Genomic DNA, 19,695 nt, shown 5'->3' with positions numbered 1-19,695 from the left:
ATCTTTGTGCTTGCTCAAGGTACGTTATTTTGAATTTTAATCTTTCAAAGTGGAAGGTTTAGAAAACAGATTCTGAAAATAGCTCCCTTTAGGTGCTTTGTATATATTCCGTTATTCATGAAAAACTTCCACACCACAGAGGAAGGAATAGGTAGGAGCACACGTCTGACTCTGCAGCTCTTTCTCTTAACTGCTACTTAAATACCACAGTTTGTGTCCTTTCTCTTCCATCCAATGACCATAACTAGCTCCTCATTTACTGAGTGTCACTGCATGCTGTGTGCTTTATAAAACTAACTCAAGTTTCCCAACACCCCTGTGTCGGGGGTACTGAAGGAAGCAGAGATGTAGGAAAGAGGGCACATGGCTCCCAAGAGCGGTGCTGGGCTCCCAAGATAGCAGACTCTGGAGTCTCTTGGTTCTTATTCTCAGTCTCTGCATGGATGGCACCATGGAACAGCTGCTGTGAAATCCCTTGGTAATCAGGTTTTAAGGTTATTTGGGCCTTACTTTCAGGCTTCTGGTTTCTTTCTACCCCACTATACATCAATCACTGTCCTGAATGGCTACTGGGTGACAGCAGCAAACTGGGTGTGATTCCCATGTCACATACATCACCAGTGCCCAAAGACAGGAAGCTCAAAGCCTGGCATAAGGGCCAGAGGATGGAAAGCTGCTGTTGGTGCCAGTCAGCAGCTCTCACTGTTACCTTTTCTTTCTCAAAAAAGGATGTTCCTAACGTGCTGAGTGGGCCCAGAGATGTGCACGTGAATAGATGAGAAGGAAGCCTTGCAGGTAGCGTGGCTCTGGCTCTCAGGGCAGTAGCCATGTCAGCACTGTTACGAAGTCGCTCCTTTTAGAGAAGAAAAACCGGACTTCAGCCATGGCGTGCTGCTACTTCATCATCTCTGGGTTATATTTCTCATCTCATAGTTTCTGATGTAATCAGTTTCCTTGCCTGGATAAAACCTTTTTCCTAAGTTATCTTCACAGGGGTTAGCCAGCTCTCTCTCTCCTGGAATGACAAACACCTCTGTTCACAACAAGTTAAATTCCATATGGCTGATTTGCTCTTAGTTTTACAATTGTCAGAATACTACCTGAACTTCCTCCTGCAGGTCATCTAATAAAAAGGAAGGGGGTGGGTGTGAATAATTTAACAGTGTGTCAACTTCAACCAAAAAAAAAAAAAAAAAAGGAACTAGCAGCTTTTGCCAAAGGCCATCGTAGAATAAGCAGCCATTTCCCTAGCATACCAGTAGTTTGCCAATGTGTGTACTGAGGTGGGGGGTGGTTAACTCATTTGAGAGCCACTGAATTCTCACCAAACTGAACTCTAGATCCTGACATGTTACAATGACTATAAGCAGCCAGTCCTGAGTTTCCAAAAAGTCCTCAACATCCCTAAAATAAATCACAGATGGCTGTATAAGAAGTGAGGTGAGATGCAGAAGGCCATGCTTTCGAGGTTGTCTCGGAAGGCCAAGAAGGTGGGTGCACAATTCCGAGAAGCAGTCTGCACGGCAACAGAAAGATGGAGAGTAAGGCATAAGTAGAGAACATCACCTTGGAATCCGTGGCCAGGAGAACCGTACCATCCTCGCGTATCAAAGGCTGTTGGATGTTCACAAGCATCCCTGGATCAAGAAGACCTGTTTGTCTATTTAAGACATAAAGAAACCCAGAGTAGCTTCCAACATTTAATGCACAGTATGATCATGCTGCATTGCTCTGTCCCTTCCACATCTGCAAAGCTGTCTGAAGAGCACAAAAGCTCTAACTGGACTCAGCCACTGAGTGACTAACAACCCCCCTTCTCTCTGCAACGAGATACACACAGAGCTGGGCCTACAGCCTGAAACAGGATGCCACACAGACACATGTCTCCCCGCTCCCACCCCTGCTCCCCCAAGCTTCCATGCTGACCACAGACGGTGACTGCTCTTTTAAATAAAGTTAACTTGATCTTCAGAATATCACCAAGGAATTCTCAACTCTAGTTCTTGCTAGGATAGAGTTTGGATTTCTTATTTTTCTTTTCTGTTCTTTTTCAATTAAGTTCAACAGATTACATGAAAGCAAAAAGACATATAAGTTAACTTGTGGCACTATTTGAGACTACCTGAGGATTTAGGCCTTTTGTCTATACTGCAGAAAAACTCCATCTTGAATTGAAGAGCAACTGTTTTCCTGTATGAATAACTACAGGACATAACCTGAGCCCCTGATGCAGGAGAAATTCTGACCCCATCTTAAATTAGCCATCCTCAGGCCTATCCACAGGTATGACTGGAACAGCTCCAAAAAGGGTAGGGTGGGGCAAGACAAGGCTGAAGGCTGTGGCAGCATGCAGGGAGCCAAGTAAGCACCCTCCAAGGGACAGCTCAAAGGCTGATAGCAGTGTGACCCTTTACCAAAACAGGGACTGACCTTGCTCCATCTTTATCTGCCACAAACGTGGGAGTGGCTATCAGAGGACTTCTCAGGTCCTTCCGGATATAGATTTTCTCAGTTGAAGCAGCACAATTGCTTGGTTTCTCCCGTTGTACATCAAAGGGCTTCCGTTCACTCTGTACAGCTTAAATCACAACATAAATATTCACATTTAGAGGAAAGAGTCAAGTTATTAAAAACTACATCTTTCCAGGCAGCTGGGTGGCTCAGTCGGTTGAGTGTCTGACTTTGACTCAGGTCATGATCTCATGGTTTTTGAGTTCAAGCCCCGTAGTAGGCTCTGTGCTGACACAGCTCAGAGCCTGGAGCCTGCTTCAGATTCTGTCTCCCTCTCTCTTTGCCTCTCCCCCACTTTGAACTACATCTTTCAAAGTAAATTTAGGGGTTTTCCTTAGTAAGTTTGTTACTACAGGGATGATAGGTTCTGGTGCTAGACACATCTAACTCCATTTTCACAGTGGACTTTTCAGCCAAAGAGGTGAAAAACTCAAAGCCAAACGATACGGTGTTAAATCCAAAGGGCTAAAGAGGGTAAGCACTGCCTGCTAAGACAGTTGAGCACGGCATTTGTATGGCCTTGTGGGGGGCCCACCCTGAGGACTCTGGCTTTTCTCTGCCTGCTGCTAACAAAAGGCACTCTCTGGAAGAGAAACACCCATCTTCAAGTTGGTCCTTAACAGAAATCTTGTCTAATGCACGTGTCAGAGAGGAAGCATTCCAATGTCCAACTCAAGCCTGCACAGATTCTGCAAACTGTTTAATGGGGTGTTAGTTTTCTACAACACTAGCAGTCTCTCCCTTTAGCAATCTGGCCTAAAAGGAGTATACAGGCCAGAAAGAAATGAAGAAAATAAAAACCTTTTTAACAGAAAGAAAGGATGAACCCCAGATCCAATATGTAAGTAAGAGGGTCCCATTTCACAGATGAGGACCCTGAGGCTGAAAGCAGTGACATGTCTTCCCCAGTCCCCACAGCTCCTAAGTGACAGAGCTGGGGTTTGATACTCCACAGCCTGTGTTTACCCCACTGCCCTGTGCTGCATCCCGATTTATCTGGAGGTTTCCAAATACTCCACGGGAAATGACCAATCCCAGCAGCATCAGTGCTGGAACACCTAGCTGACCCAGAAGGGAAATAAAGTGAAGCCTTGGTGGATATTTTTCTCTTAGAGTATTTTAAAGCCAGGTAGAGAAACTTCACTTTCTCTCAACTTGCTAACTCAGGTGGCTTCTTATTATTGTTACTCACATTCCATTTTCATGCCCATCTCTAAGCATTTTTTCAGCCGGCAAAACTGACAGCGGTTCCGGTGATGTTTATTGATGATGCAGTCTTGGTTGCTCCGGCAGCTGTAGGTCAGGTTTTTCCTTACGCTCCTTTTGAAGAAACCTTTGCAACCTTCACAACTGACAGCCCCATAGTGACGGCCTGAAAGGAGAAAGAGTGTGTGAAGCAATTCAGCAAGAGAAGAGGTGATCCGCCACAGGCCCTGTTTCTAAGGTCACCTTCTATCAAGGTGACTGGCACAGTGTCAGATACCGGCAGCCACAGGACAGCCACAGGCCCGAGCATTAAGCATGGCACTTAAGTTCTTCCCATAATTTTCCTATAATCTTTAAAGTAGCCCTGTGAGGTCATGATGGAAAAAGAGGAGCTCAGATAGGTTAAGTGACAGCTGGTAAACGGCATGACCTCAATGCTTTTAGTACACAGAGGACCTAACATGCAGGAGGAGCCCATGGATAACGGCTGAACCACAGTGTCCACTTGGGTGCATGCACCTGGTCCTGGCTCTGCAGACCTGGGCTTGTGACACTACCCAGTGCGCCTATCCTGCTGACAGTGGCACACAGCAAACACCTGCATGACTTTTCTAGCACATAGGGTCCTACTCCTCCTCCATTTACTCCCTCTATGTGAGTCTTGTCCTGGGTCCTGGGGAAGCACAGGGGCCGTGACTGTGTAGGCCCAAGGTGAGGGAAGGGTGCATGTCATGTGGCTCACTTGGGTTAGGTATTCAGACCCTTTTGGAAACACAGTTCTAGAAATGCGTTTATTACACATGGTTCTTTTTTTCTAATCTTGTTTACTTTGGGGTTTCTAACTTCTAATGACGAACTTTTTAATGACATTAAGAAGAGCCCCCCATCTCAGTTACCCTTCCAAATTCTCCATGTTTTTCCACACACATCACACCTCATTTGTTCCTAGCTGGGACTGACCATGAAACTCCCCTGGTTTGGTCTTCTGTAACCCAGTATCATAGCTACATTGCTGGAAAGGATCATCACTGATGGCAGCTATTGAGTGAGTGTCCCACAGTCCTAAGCTCTCACATGCAGAGACATTCCAAGTGTGTATTTGGAGGGTCTCAATTTTGTGTCTTTAAGAATAGTGCTAGGGGCACCTGGGTGGCTCAGTTGGTTAAGCATCTGACTCTTGGTTTCGGCTCAGGTCATGATCTCACAGTTTTGTGGGTTCAAGCCCTGCATCAGACTCTGTGCTGGCAGGACAGAGCCTACTTGGGATTCTCTCTCCCCGCCCCTCACCCACTCTCTCTGTCTCTCTCAAATAAACAATAACAAAAAAAGAACAGTGCTAAAATTCCTGTGTAGACATCACTTTTCCTTCTTTGCAGTGTACTTCCTTAGCCTCTCTAGACTTTAGAGTGACCTCTAGTATCTGGAGACTGTGGCACTGGAAGCCTGTGACTAGGCCATTCCTTTAAGCCCAGAAAGAGACTGACAAATGGGGAAGCCAAGCAGATTCTGTGGGCCTCTTCATTATGTTCATGCTTCATTCATTTGTTCAAAAGTTTGCAGAATGCCTCTTCCTGCTAAGCAAGGAGACAGGATATAGTGGTCTATACAAAAGGATGATGAAGACAGAAGCAGCACTGGCTTCAGAGAAAGGGAGGGATGGGCTGGGCTTTGCCCTGTTCAAGACAAGGGGTGGAAACAGAGACAAGGCACCCTGGCAGAGCAAATGATGCCATGAGCTAGGAGTGGAACTGCAGTTTCTGACCTCTGTGGATGCTTGCCTGGGCTGTCTTCCTAAGATGTTTGGTCCATCCTTTTTTAGTTTTAAACAGGATCACAAAGTGCCCAAAGTTCCTAGGAATTCTGTTACCATAGACTAAAGTGGAGCCAATCATAAAACTGAGGCCTATGGCCCTAACACAGCTGAAAGAGTATCTTATTAAATACTTGTCCATCCTTTGTTCATTTTGTCAGCACATTCACTAAATACTTCTCCATCCTTCCTGCTCACCTCACCTTCTACAGCTCACTGGTGTTAGCAGGCTGAATTTTGAACTTTAGGGCCAGACATCTTCTCTAGTCTCCTTGCACTCACATCCTAACCACAGAAGCCCGAGTTCTTCCCCAAAGACACCATGGGTATGGACAGTAAACTCGCTGGGCCCTGGCTCAGGAGTTTACTCCCTGGAATGGAGTAAATTACATCCATTGGTGGGGATGTAAATTCCCAATGGTGGGGAATTACATCCCCACCAGCTGGAATGCTTCTCTTTTACCCAATGCATAGACACTCAACCTCCAAGTCTCACAGAATGTGACTGCCGCTGGGGGACCTTGCCTGACCCTGGGGCTCCAGCCAGAATTGCATGCTCCCTCCTCCATTACAGCAGTTACCACACTGGATTATAGTGAGGGGATGACAGAAGATGATGAAGATGATGAAGAAGAAATACACAAGTAACACATCTTGTGAAATAGCAAAGCACTGTGCTGATATTACCTAAAGAAACTGCTTTCTTAGTAGTATATAAATATATAACTAAGATTTACAACTCACAGAAACAGTACCTTGACTTTTTCTTTTGATTCTAATAATCTGACAAGTTGGTTTGCTTATTTATATTACTACCCCACTAAGAAAAGTGGAGTTCATGTTTTGAAACCTACAAACCCTACAGAAAATGTTCTCTCTCTGGTAATTCCCCACCCCCACCCCCAATTGGTTCATGACTTTGGACCATGAAGTGCACCTATAATCTAGGATTACTTACCAGAGGCTTTGTCGCCACAGACTACACAGTACTCTACCACCTGGGGCCGCTGGACGTCAGCCTTCCCCAGCAAACGTTCCACACAAGCAGAGTCCGTGACGATCTAAGAAGAATTGGGAAACAAGCAAAGTGCTGATTAAAAATCAGATCGTTAAAGCAAAGTAATGTTTAACTAGAAATTCCTAATCTTGGGTTTCTAAGCAGGAGAACCTTGGGCAGAACTGGGAAAATCCCACTTGACACTTAGCCGGATATCCAGAATGGCTCTGTTGCTCACCTAGACTATGCCCCTTCAGCTGTGGTGGTGGTGGCAGGGGGTGGGGGTGTGTGTGGTTTGTCCAAGGTCAGACATTGATTTTCACTGGTCTATTCTCCTATCTGGCTAGCACAACCACCCAGGATGGGGAGCCCCACGTGGGAAATCACATGCAGATGCCTCAACATGAAGATACTGCAGGTCTTTCTGGCTGCTTCTCCATTCCCATGAAACAGCTTAGAAGTATGCAGAGAGGTATACTGGGCAGTGAAATAATCAAACTTTATTAATTAAATAAGTAGGTCTCTTCTTGAGGCAGCTGGTGACCTCTGAACATTGTTATTTCTTCTTCACTTGTACATGACTTTCTAGGTGACAGTGTTACTCATCTGGAAGAATACTGTAACTGACATCAATATGAGAAAGTGAAAAATACCTGTTATTAAATAACGTACCAACCGTAACCCTTAACATGATTTCTGTATGGTGGGAATATATACAGCAATTATATAGAATGACTTCTTAAAAAACATGCAACAAAATCAACAGCCACCTTCCCATGAACAAGGAGTAGTCTAAATAAGCAGCGAAGAATTTTGATTTCAGATGATCAGCATGTAGTCTGGGAAAGGAAGAGGTAGTATTTACTAACTGCATTAGGAGGTGTCTCAAAAGCACAGTTCTGAAAGCTGAACATAATTTGTGTCCTAAACCCAGCTCTATCAGAAGAAAAAAAAAAATCATTCCCTTTCCTTATTTTTCTCTACAGCAGAAAGTCCCCCCGACCCCCCCCACTCAAAACATGGATTCTTAGCAGTATTATTCACAAGGGCCAAAAGGTAGAAGCTCCCCAAACATCCAACAACAGATGACTATATAAAAAGTGGTCTATACACACAGTGGAATATTATTTAGCCTTAAAAAGAAAGGCAATTCTGACACAGGCTACAACATGGATGAACCTTGAAGACATTATACTCAGTGAAATAAAATAAGCCACTGCAGAAGAAAAAGTATTGTAGGAATACCACCACTTACATGAGGTCCCCAGAATACCAAAGTCATAAAGACAGAAAGTAGGATAGTGGTTGTCAGGGCTGGGGGAGGAGGAATGGGCAGTTAGTGTTTAATGGGGACAGGGGACAGAGTTTCAATTGGGGAAGATAAAAAGAGTTCTGGAGATGGGTGGTGGGGATGGCTACACAATGTGAATGTACTTAATGCCACTGAACCGGGCACCTAAAAGTCATTAAGATGATAATTTTCGGTTATATTTTACCATAATTTTTAAAAAATTAAAAACAAACAAAAACATAGATCCCATCTTGACTTTCACTAAATCTGCTCCACGCTTGGCCACCATGAGACAGTGGCCTTGAGTTTGCTTCTCTAAGTGTCAGGCTTGGACATTCAGCGCTTCTCAAGAACTCTGCTTTCCGTCAAACCCTTGCTCTTTTTGTTTCTCTATCTGCCCCCCTCCCCATCTCACCCTGCCAGCAAAGGGAGAACCATGGCAGAGATGGAGATGGTGACTGAGGGACCCAGAGGCAGCAGTTCACAGGAGCAAGTTAGGACAGAATGAAGAGCTGGGACCAGTCCTGACGACCTGGATGAGGCTGAAGTGAGCGTTAGGAACAAGTCAGTCCTCTCCAGACTGTGGTCAGCCCTAGATGGTGCCCCTAAAATGTCAGGGGCCAAGAACTACTACCGTGCAGTCTTTAGTTAGAACGATTCTTTAGTGGCCTCAGTGTCAGCTTGCCCATGCCAGTCTCCTGTGGGCCACTGACTTTTTCTCACTCAACTTCCATTCCATCTAAGCACTGCAGCTGGCTGCCTTCTGGGCCTTGCCCCTCACTTGCGGGTTTTTTACTTTAGCCAAAGCATAACTCTGCCATGCCTGCAGGTCCTCAAAGGAACTTCTAGAGATGGATTTGGCTTCCAAGACAGAGGAAGGGTCAGAAATAAGTGCAGAAACAAATGCCTATCAACAGGCCTCACCTGGATCCTGCCAGGGACGAGGTTGTCTGAGGTGGTGAATATGAGCTGCTTGGCACTGGAGGTCTCCGGGGAAGCCAGGATCACCTTCCCAGTTCCAGCTCCATCTGGGCTGGTCAGGATGAACTGCTGCTTGGGGGATCCGGAGGCGTCCACTGCGGTGACTATCTGGATCTTCTGTCCTGTCTGCTGGTCTGTCACAATCTACAAGACACAACATGGAGGCTGCTCTCACGGAGCATCATGCGACTTGTGTACTTGCAGGTGGTGCTCAAAGCGGTGACTGCCCAATGCCGTCCTGGAGTCAATGCTGGTCCAAGATGCAGTTTCACCAGTGCATGGTGAAATGAGAAAAACAAAACACAACCATGAGTTTTTTCAGAAACCAATGATCATAGAGCTAATTTTATTTTGGGATGATATCCTTCCTGTTTTTCATTAAAATGCCCTTTAGGGTGTGTGTGGGGTGGGTACTGGATGAAGAGTGTCAAAAGATACAAACTTCCAGTTGTAAGATAACTAAGTAGTGGGGATGTGATGTACAGCATGGTGACTGTAGCTAACTCTGCCATATGATGTATTTGAAAGTTGTTAAGAAGGTGGATCCTATGAGTTCCCATTACAAGGAATAAACCACATTTTCTTTCTTTTTCTGTATCTGTATGAGACGATGGATGCTAACTAAACTTACAGGGGTCATCAGTTCATAATACATGTAAGGCAAAGCATTATGATGTATACTGTAAACTTACACAGCGCTGTGTGTCCATTATAATCTCAATAAAACTGGAAAAAGAAAAGTTCTTTCTTTTATGAAATGGAGATAATAATAGTAGATGATAGGTTTAACTAAAAATAAGAAAAAAAAAATCCTTGGGGCGTCTGGGTGGCTCAGTCGGTTAAGCATCTGACTTCAGTTCAGGTCATGATCTCATGATTCCTGAGTTCGAGCCCTAAGTCAGGCTCTGTGCTGACAGCTCAGAGCCTGGAGACTGCTTCAGATTCTGTGTTTCCCTCTTTCTCTGCCCCTTCCCTGCTCGCATTCTGTCTCTCTCTTGCTCTCTCAAAAATAAATAAACATTAAAAAAAAAAAATCCTTGTCCTGGACATAATAAACTCCAGAGAAATCCTGATCCTGATTTCTCCAGAGGCTACTACCATTCAGGGGGCCAGCTGTCAGAGCCTGCCTCTTCCCAGAGCCCCTGCCTTAACTGCATCAGTTACGATAAAAATAGTTGCTACAGCAAGAGTGACTTCTCATTCCTGCTCATGAAATTTTCTGAAGCTGTTCTACTCCCTGTCCTGCCTTCTTCTAGGCCGAGTGCCCAGCTTGGAGCACTGCCCACCTTCTCCTTGGGGACAGCAGGAGGGCCTCACAGCAAACAGGATTCTTGGGGCTGTTGTGGCTGGGCCTTGGACAAGCGGAGATGTACTACATCTCTGACTAGAACTCAGTTCCCTATACCGTATTTATTGCCAGGTCTGGTATCCACATCTTGATAGATGTTGCCTTGTGACACATCATTCCAAGGTTCAGACAGCAAACTTCTACAGAATCTAGCACAACACCTTTACCAACTATCCAATATGAAAAATTAGATAAGGTTGGTTGGTTCAAAAGCAAATGACATAGGTAAGAAAAGATCCAATTACCTAATATATGTTTACTAGGTGTTCACTATGTGGCAAGCACTATTCTCGGTACTAGGGATAGGGACACGAATACTACAGAGCTCCTATCTCGTGGGGTTAACCTTCTAGAAGGGAAACAGACTATGAACACTGATATTGTGGAGCATCAGTCTTGGTAGGTGCCTTGAAGAAAACTAAAAAGCAGAGTAAGTGGACAAATCATGTCAAGGGAAAGGAGGCGGGGGAGCCATGTTAGAAGGAAAGATCTCTCTGATGGAGTGATGTTGAGCAAACACCTGATGAAGCAAGAGAGGAAGCCATACATAAATGTGGCAAAGTATGTTACAGGCTGAGGGCACACAGCAAGTTCAAGACCAGAAAGAAGAGCAGACTGGGAACAGGATACAAGAACAAATCCTTAGCTGATGGCTGGGCATGAATCCTGGCATATCATCATTTCCAACTAACGTGTCAAAAGATCTTTAAGGATAAAGAAGGAAGATTTCAAAGAATGAAAGGAAGTACCTTTCACTGTTACACAGGCAGATTCCTGTGGCATACATACCGAGACTCCCCTGGAAAAGTAAAACATGAGATAGAAAACTTTGTAAGAAGAATTCTTTAAAAAAACAAAACAAAAACCTTTCCTACCCAATGAGGAACTGAAAGACCACAGACTGGTTGACACATACTTCTCTCAGCTGCCACAAAAGGGACTCCTACCTTAGTTAAAAGGTAACAAGCTGGCCTTTGGAAGGCCCTTACAACTTTGAGATCTAGGAGTTAAGTGTTTGACTTCCTTTTCATGTCTATCAAAACTTATCTCCTTCCTAAACTACTTTCCCTGTTACAAAGTCAGATAGTCACGAGGGCGCCTGGGTAGATGTCGGCCGGTTAAGCGTCATGAGCTTAAGATTCGTGGGTTCGAGCCCTGCGTCGGGCTCTGTGCTGATGGCTCAGAACCCGCTTCAAATTCTGTGTCTCCCTCTCTCTCTGCCCCTCCCCCACTCACACTCTGTCTCTCAAATATAAAAACATTAAAAAAAATTAGAATAAAATAAAAAGAAATGAGAGAGTCATGTGATTGAAAGGATCTTCAATCACCAGCTATAACCAAGGCATGGCTAGTAGAAGTCCTTCACATGTTCAGAGGTGATGCACTCTACATCTGAGTAGACACAGTAATGGGCATGTCACTACCTTTGCTGCTATTCCCAGGCCTCTTGGTTGAGGCATGGCAGGTATGGAGCTAGGGCAGGGGTGGGACGTAGGAGTGATGGGGTCTAGACAGGGACAGCTGCTCTTGGTGGCTGTATGTAACATATCCTAAAGCTCAAACTATTCTTTTCTATTTCCCCCCCAAAGGTTCAGGGTCACACAAGAACCCCAGGGTGACCCTTACACAAATTTTGCTGACAAACACAAGCAGGCAGACTCCTATTTAACGAAACCAAGGAAACACCGAATTGGGAGGATGTAGGGGCACCCATGTGGCTCAGTTGGTTAAGCATCTGATTCTTGATCTTGGTTCAGGTCATGATCTCCTGGTTTGTGAGTTCAAGCCCTGCATCAGGCTCACGGCGCAGAGCCTGTTTGGGATTCTGTCTCTCCTTCTCTCTGCCCTTCCCCACTTGCACTCTCCCTCTCAAAATAAATACATAAACTTAAAAAAATTGAGAGGATGTATGCAGACTTATTAAATCTCCTGTGGAGGGGCGGAGAAGAAGCGTTGTTGGTAGAACCAGTGTCCTCAAAAAGAGATGGTTACGTCCTAACCCCCAGGACCTATGAATGTGATCTTATTTAGAAATAGGACCTTTGCAAGTGTGATCAAGTGAAGATGAGTCCAGACTGGATTAGGGTGGGCCCCAAATCCAATGACTGGTGTCTTTACTACAAAACCATGTGCCCATGGAGGAAGAGACTGGAGTGGTACAGCTGTGAGCAAGGAACTCCAAGGACTGCAGGGAAGGACCAGAAGCTAGGTAGGAAGGCATGGAGGGAAGCTTTTCTAGAATCTTAAAGAGAGCATGGCCCTGGCAAACACCTTGATTTTGGGCTTCTGTGCTCCAGAACTGTGAGAAAATGAATTTCTGTTGTTTTAAGGCACCAAGTTTGTGGTAATTTGTTATGGCAGCCCTAGGAAATGAATATGAGAAGCAAACTTTATTTAATCTCTTCACTTGGAACAAATGTTCCTACTCTCTGCTTGTAAACAATAACGAATGGAGGGTAGGGAGGACTGTAATGAGGGAGGTCTTGTTTCCTGTGTGACTCTTAGGCCCTCCATAACTTGGCTATGCAGTACTACTACGATGCTTATTTTGAAAAGCTGTACTTGTTTCAATGTGACAGATATACTAGGGAATAATCTAGGCACAATGTAAATCTTTTGTCTGTTTATGCATGATTTCTCTGAGAAACAGTGTACACCCAGAAAATGACACCCAAGTGAAGTGAGCTAAGTGGGAACAGCCAGCTCTGTGCATGTGGTATTGCTGCTTTCAGATCACCCCACTCACAATCATTCAAGAGCTATAATCCTCTCACACCCCCTCCACAAGTAAGCTTCAATATCTTTCAAGGCAAAGTGCAATATTGTATTGTGGTCATTATGTGTTTCTTAACTATTTAACATATACAAAACTACTGTTTACATTAAATTAAGTTCATACCTGTTTTTTAGTGTGTCACCAAGTTTTTAAATGTTATGCCACTAAGCCCATTTCCCCCCACAAGCCCTATGGTTTCTACTGCAAAATTTGGCAGTGTGGAAATCTTTAGGAACACATATGTCACATTATTAGAGCAGACTACATACTCTACAGGCCCAAGGCCCTCTCTACTTCTACCCTAAAAGGACCTCAATGTGACCTGACTTAATGCCATTCTCCTCCATGTTACCCACTCTCTGTTCCAGCCGAGCTGGGCTCATGATTTATGTTGTAAAGAAAAACCTGCAAATGGGATAGCCTAAAGGTAAAACCAGCCAATGGATAACTTTTGCTTGATCTCCCAGAGTTTAAAATTATTTATTTAATTTTTTACTGTTTTTTTAAATTTATTTTTTTTTAATTTTTTTTTAATTATTTTTTTTTCAACGTTTATTTATTTTTGGGGACAGAGAGAGACAGAGCATGAATGGGGGAGGGGCAGAGAGAGAGGGAGACACAGAATCAGAAACAGGCTCCAGGCTCTGAGCCATCAGCCCAGAGCCCGACGCGGGGCTCGAACTCACGGACTGCGAGATCATGACCTGGCTGAAGTCGGACGCTTAACCGACTGCGCCACCCAGGCACCCCTCTAAATTTATTTTTGAGAGAGACAGAGATAGAATACGTGTGGGTTAGGGGCAGAGAGAGGAGGAGACACAGAATCCGAAGCAGGCTCCAGGCTCTGGCTGTCAGCACAGAGCCTGACGCGGGGCTCAAACTCACGAGCTGTGAGATCATGACCTGTGGCAAAGTCGGCTGCTCAACTGACTGAGCCACCCAGGTGTTCCCCAGAGTTTAAAAATTTTAAAAAACTGGTTGCCAACACCTGAAGATAGAGTATTTACCATAAAAAGTGGATTTATAGTTCTTGTGACAAGCTGGAAGCTGAGGCCATCCTGGACCTAAGTTCCCTGTGGTTATCAGCTGGCTATGTGTGGCTGCCCCTTCAGATGGGTCATGGGCTCTCTGACTGGCCTTAATCTCCAACTTGACCACCTTTTCCACTGCCACCTGGTCCTGTAAACACCAGTTTGTGATCCTGAAATAGGGCTTTGCAGATAGAGCTGTGAATGGAATGCTCACTCTACTGCTTCCCAACTGGGTCACTGTGGAGCAGTTATATGATTCCCAGGAAAGTGAAGCAATACGTGTGTGAAAGCACTTGGTACATGGCCCAGAACATAAGAGGACCCTGATAAAAGTATTTCCTGCTCTAAGCTCTCACGTACTTCTCTCCTCATTGGGAAGCCTTGTCTTATCCCTTTCATTTCATCCAATCTCTCCCAATGACTACAGTCTTTCATTCATTCCTCAAATGCTTACAAAGAGGGTCTACTCTATGCCATGGGCTTTGCTAGATTATAGGCATTACGGAGATGGCTCTTGCTCTCGCTGAGCTTTTAGTTTAGTGGGAAAGTGGCAAAAAACAAGTAAACAGACCAACCAGTGAACAGTTTAAGTTTATGATAAATGTTATGAGGTTAAAGATCTGGCTGGATGGAGTAGGAGAAAACACAGGCACTTAGCCTTTCAGAAAGAGAGGTCAAGGAAGGTTTCTGTGTTAAGGCGGCATTTAAAACAAGATTCAAGGCTAAGAAGGGAGTCGGATTAAGGTTTAGGGAAAAGTGTGTTCCAAGAACTGGGAAATGTTCTGGCACATGGAAAGCCCTAAGAGGAAGGAGCTCTTAGAACTGACATCAGGTCCATGGACAATGAAGGCTCCCCTACAGGGGGAGGTGGGCTGGCCTTGCGCGGAGTCAGGATTTCATTCCACATACAATGGGAGCCACTCAAGGGTTCTGTCCTCCCAAACCAAGTCTTCAGGTTTCTTATTTTATATCTATCTTACATTACACTATTTTTTACACACACATACATTTAAAAATATATAAACTATATAAAATTTGTTAGACTGTTACAAGTCAGGGTATATTAAACATAGCAGGACAATAGTAAAGATAATTAAATTAAAAGTAAAGGCAAAAACCTGTTAAAAATTTTTTGACCTATGCAAAAAGGTAAATCAATCTTTCACTTAAAAATAAATTTTAAGGGGCGTTCTGGGTGGCTCAGTCGGTTAAGCATCTGACTTCAGCTCAGGTCATGATCTCACGGCTCATGAGTTCAAGCCCCGTGTCAGGGTCTCTGCTGACAGCTTGGAGCCTCCAGGCCTGCTTCGGATTCTGTGTCTCCCTCTCTCTCTGCATCTCCCCCACATGCATGCTTTCTCTTTCAAAAATAAAAATTTAAAAAAATTAAATAAATTTTAACACATATGAGAAGTTAGTACCGCTCACAGGCAAAGATCAAACAACTATATTCTCCATTCAGCCTAATTCAATCTCTAGAAAGTTTAGGCAGGTAAAGTATTTCACAAAGCTTTCCTCCCTGAGTAACACAAAACAGTGTTTTCTAAACACATTCAGGATTTTAAGTGAGGGAATGATGGGCTTTGCATTTTAAACAGATCTTCCTAGATATTGGATGGAAAAAAATATAGGAGAAAAGTAGAAGCTGAGGAACTATTAGGATGTCCCTGGAGAAGCCCAGGTGAGAGCAGAAGGTAGTGGCTGTGGGACTGTGGAGAGCAGAGGACCACTGCGGGATGCAGGCTGGAGGGAGATGCAACAGCATGTGTAGGTGGGAGGAGATGTAAGGACTGGAGAATGAACAGCCAGGAATGACTCTTAGGTTTCTAGCCTGAACAATGGCATGATGGAAGGGCAAGGGCTGGTAGGAATTCAGAAGTCTGTTTTTAGCCTGCCAATTAGGAGACGGCGGAGTAGATGTGTCAAGTAAACTACCAGATAGATGAGTTTGGAGCTCACAGTGTGTTTCTGGTTTCAACTTCAATATAAACAGCTTAGAAGTCATCATTCCACCTTAACAACAAGACAAAGCAAGACAAAATGAAAATCAATGACTTCCCTTGGGCTTATCAGAAAAGTTGAGGATGCAGGGCAAACTCTATTTCAAAATCTGGAGAGAGGTGGATTCACAAAGTGTGAGATCTGCTTAGCTGGACAGAAGCCAACCTGGAGGAACACTCAAAATGTAACTGCAATGAGTTGCTGAAGACTCAGCACAGACTAGCATGCGAGTAAGAAACTCCTGAGTACCACAGGCTTAGGAGGGTCCTTCATACTTTCATGGGTTTTAGCTCCAGAAATCCCACTTGGTTCCCAAGGTGAAAAGATGAGAAAGATTCCCTGGTGGCTCTGGAAAGGAAGGGGAAGAATTTTTATAAAATGAACTCAAGGGTTTCTTCTGTAAAGTAAACAAATGACTATTCCGCAGGGGAAAAAGGCTTTACACCTGAGTCTATCCCACCTGGGGAGAGGGCATTTCTTCAACTCCAGGCCCCTCAGGCTCCCTTATCTCATCTAAGGAGGTAGGCAGTAGAGGAAATTAATACACACTTGTCAAGGTCACAGCCTGCAATATGATTTATAAGAAGTATATATTTGGTCATTCAGATGACAAAAGTATATTTTTCAGATATATGTGATCTTCATCCACAGTTCCTGAAAATACTTTAGAGCCATAAAAGTGAAATGAGTGTCTTGTTATTAATGAAGATGACTTCTGGAACCCCTCCCCAGGGCAAGGACTGGTTGCCAGAAGGATCAACCATGGGATGAAAGGGTTAGAACTTTCATTTCCCCCTCCCCTGGAGGTTCTGGGTTGGGGGAGGGGCTGGAGGTTCAATCAGTCAATAGTCAGTGACTTAATCAATCATGTCTATGTAATGAAGCCTCCATAAAAACCCAAGAAAACAGCTTTTTGGCCCATTTGGGAGCTTCCATGCTTGGGGAACCAGAAGACTTTTGTGTGTCACTAAGCTGTCTGTCCCCAAGTTTCACAAGGACAAAAACTCCTTTGTTTGGCACCTTGCTCTAGGTATCTCTTCATCTGGCTGGTGATTTGTATCCTTTAATAAAATGCACATGAATAAGTGCTTCCCTCCATTCTGTGAAATGCTCTAGCAAATTAATTGAACCTAAGAAGGTCACTGGAACTCTAATCTGTAGCTGGTTAGTCAGAGGTATAGGTAACAACCTGGGACTTGAGAGTGATGTCTGAGGTGGGACTAGGGGGCAGTTCTATCAGGTTGAATTGTTAGTCTGTGGAATCTATGCTATCTTTACATTGATAGTGTCAGAATTGCTTGGTGTTGTATATGTGGGACTCCCCCAAACCTGCCCCCAAGTTAGAACTAGGTCCAGGAACTCTTACAGGTAGTCCAAGGACAAAGGCCCACTAAAATACTGAGATTTCATCATAAGATTGTAGAATGCTTCTGCTCTCCCACCTTACCACCACACCAACAGGGCTCCAGTGTAACAGGATATTACAGCTGGAAGAGCTTTAAGATATAGACACTCTAAAGAAGAGTATCCAAGGAAGCCCAAAGTCAAGAGGAGAGACCAAGACAAAGGCACTAGAGGAATCTGAAGCCTTTGGACCTATAGCCACAGAGAACATCATACATAGCTCAACACGTAGCCAGATCAACATAAATCCCCATACTACAGGCTCATTTATCTCAGCTCCTATTATCTAACATAGACATTACGTGATTTTAAAAAGAAAATGTACAAGACATGCCAAAAGGCAAGAAAAACAATCCAGAGATAAAGCAAGCATCAGAATCAGATTCAGGGCACAAACGTTGGAATGACCAAACAGGAACTTAAAATACAAAGATTAATGTTAAGGTCTCTAGACGAAAAGGACAACATGCAAGAACAGAGGAGAGAAGATGGAAATTCTCAGAAAGGAGGAAATGCTAGAATTCAAAAACACTGTAAAAGTGAAGAATGCCTTGATGGGATCATCTGCAGACTGGACACAACCAAGGAAAGAATCAGTGAGCTTAAAGATAGTGATACGGGAAACAAAGGCAGAAGGAAATGTAGATAAAATTAAATTTCCTTATAACTTGCAGTTCGTTGACAAATACCTGAGGCAGGCAGAGTAAAACATTCCTCCAATAAACTCCCTCTGTCCAGTCTTACTAGAGGGAAAACAACCTTAACTTGACAATAGCAAGGCCTCCCTTTTGCCTTTACCTCCCCCAACTCCATAGCACTGTATATAATCAGTCATTCCTCACAATCGCAGGGCAGCTCTTTCTGCCCATGGGTCCCATCTCCATGCTTTAATAATATCACCTTTTTTGGGGCACCTGGATGGCTCAGTCGGTTGAGCATCTGACTTCGGCTCAGGTCATGAGCTCAAGAGTTAGAGCCCCGCGTCAGGCTCTGTGCTGACAGCTCAGAGCCTGGAGCCTGCTTCTCATTCTGTGTCTCCCTCTCTCTCTGCCCCTCCCCCACTCATGCTCTGTCTCTCTCTGGGAAATAAACATTAAAAAAAATAAAAAATAATATCACTTTTTTTGCATCAAAGACATCTCAAGAATTCTTTCTTGGCCGTCAATTTGGACACCCCCTGCCTCACCCCCCTCCAAAACTGCATCACATAGGTCAACAGAAACATCCCTAACTGAACTGCAAAGGCAAAAAGCAATGAAGGAACACAAAACAAAACGTACAAACAAAAAACAGAACAGAGTATCCAAGAACTGTGGGACAATGTCAAGATACAGCATATACATAACTGGAATACCAGAAGGAGAATGAAGAAATACTGGAAGTAATAGTGGCTGCTGAGAACTTTCTAAAATTAATGACAAGCAGAATAAATACTAAAATACTATATCTAGACAAATCCTACTTGTAAGGCCAAATACAGATTAAAGACAAGAGGCTTAATTCTGTGAAAAATAAAGGAAGAAATTTCTTTCCCCTTCCTTTTAGAACTCGTTCTCTGTCCTTTTCATATGTATGTAAATCTTTATAATGGTTAGAGGAGCCTCTTGCCAGTCTCACAACTCAGGAATGTGTTCTCAAGGATCTGGGAGCCACCATTTCAAAATGCAAACTTGAAGACAACTCCCTTACCTCCTAGGACTCTGGGAGAGTAAGGACCTAGCTTGGTGGGCACCTTGCTATTTGCAAACTACCTCCCATCATAAAGATTTAACAACCTTTCCCCCTTCTTCCTCAATAAAGTGGTTTCCACAATTTCCATGATAAAGTTAGGATCTTAAAAACATGTATGTAATGGGTTGTACACGCTTGGCTTACAAATGAGTAAAATTCGTTTCCATCTTTGCAATTTCTTAGAAGACTGCCTATAACGCACATTACATTCTGATTTAATGTTTACTGAGGAAGAGGAAGAAGAGGAAGAGGAGGAGGAAGAGAAGCAGGAGGAGGAAGAGGAAGAGGAAGAGGAGGAGGAGGAGAAAGGGGCACCCAGCTGGCTCAGTCAGCGGAGCACACAACTCTTGATCTCGGGGTTGGGGGTTCAGGTCTCACACTGGGTACAGAGATTACTTAAAAATAACATCTTTTAAAAAAAAAAGAAGGAAAAAAACTCCTGTTTCTCTCTTCTACCTTTATGGAGAGTTTTCTGGATTGGGAGAAGATTTTGTTTCTTTTCACTATATTTCCTCAACATATTCAAACCACAGAAAACCAAAGACAAAGAGAAAATACTGAGAGAAGTCTGGAGTGGTGGGGTAGGGTGGGGAGGTGAAACACCTCAC

At 44.0% G+C, this 19,695-nt stretch overlaps 1 protein-coding gene across 2 annotated transcripts in view; it reads right to left on the bottom strand.

Moving 5' to 3' along the window:
- The window catches only part of NR2C2 (nuclear receptor subfamily 2 group C member 2), a 99,872-nt gene that overhangs the window by 18,690 nt on the left and 61,487 nt on the right, over positions 1-19,695 (bottom strand). For both annotated transcript variants that reach the window (XM_040491892.1, XM_040491893.1), the window contains 5 exons: positions 8,740-8,940; positions 6,486-6,588; positions 3,704-3,883; positions 2,431-2,578; positions 1,567-1,660 (listed from right to left, as the gene is read on the bottom strand). In XM_040491892.1, coding sequence (XP_040347826.1) covers positions 1,567-1,660; positions 2,431-2,578; positions 3,704-3,883; positions 6,486-6,588; positions 8,740-8,940 — 726 coding nt within the window. The remainder of the gene's footprint in view (positions 1-1,566; positions 1,661-2,430; positions 2,579-3,703; positions 3,884-6,485; positions 6,589-8,739; positions 8,941-19,695) is intronic.

This window comes from Herpailurus yagouaroundi, unplaced genomic scaffold (genome assembly GCF_014898765.1).
Source record: "Herpailurus yagouaroundi ecotype Mexico unplaced genomic scaffold, PumYag 183, whole genome shotgun sequence".
NCBI classification, from domain to species: domain Eukaryota; kingdom Metazoa; phylum Chordata; class Mammalia; order Carnivora; family Felidae; genus Herpailurus; species Herpailurus yagouaroundi.
Note: the sequence above shows the minus strand (reverse complement) of the source record. Positions and strands in the feature narration are given on the sequence as shown.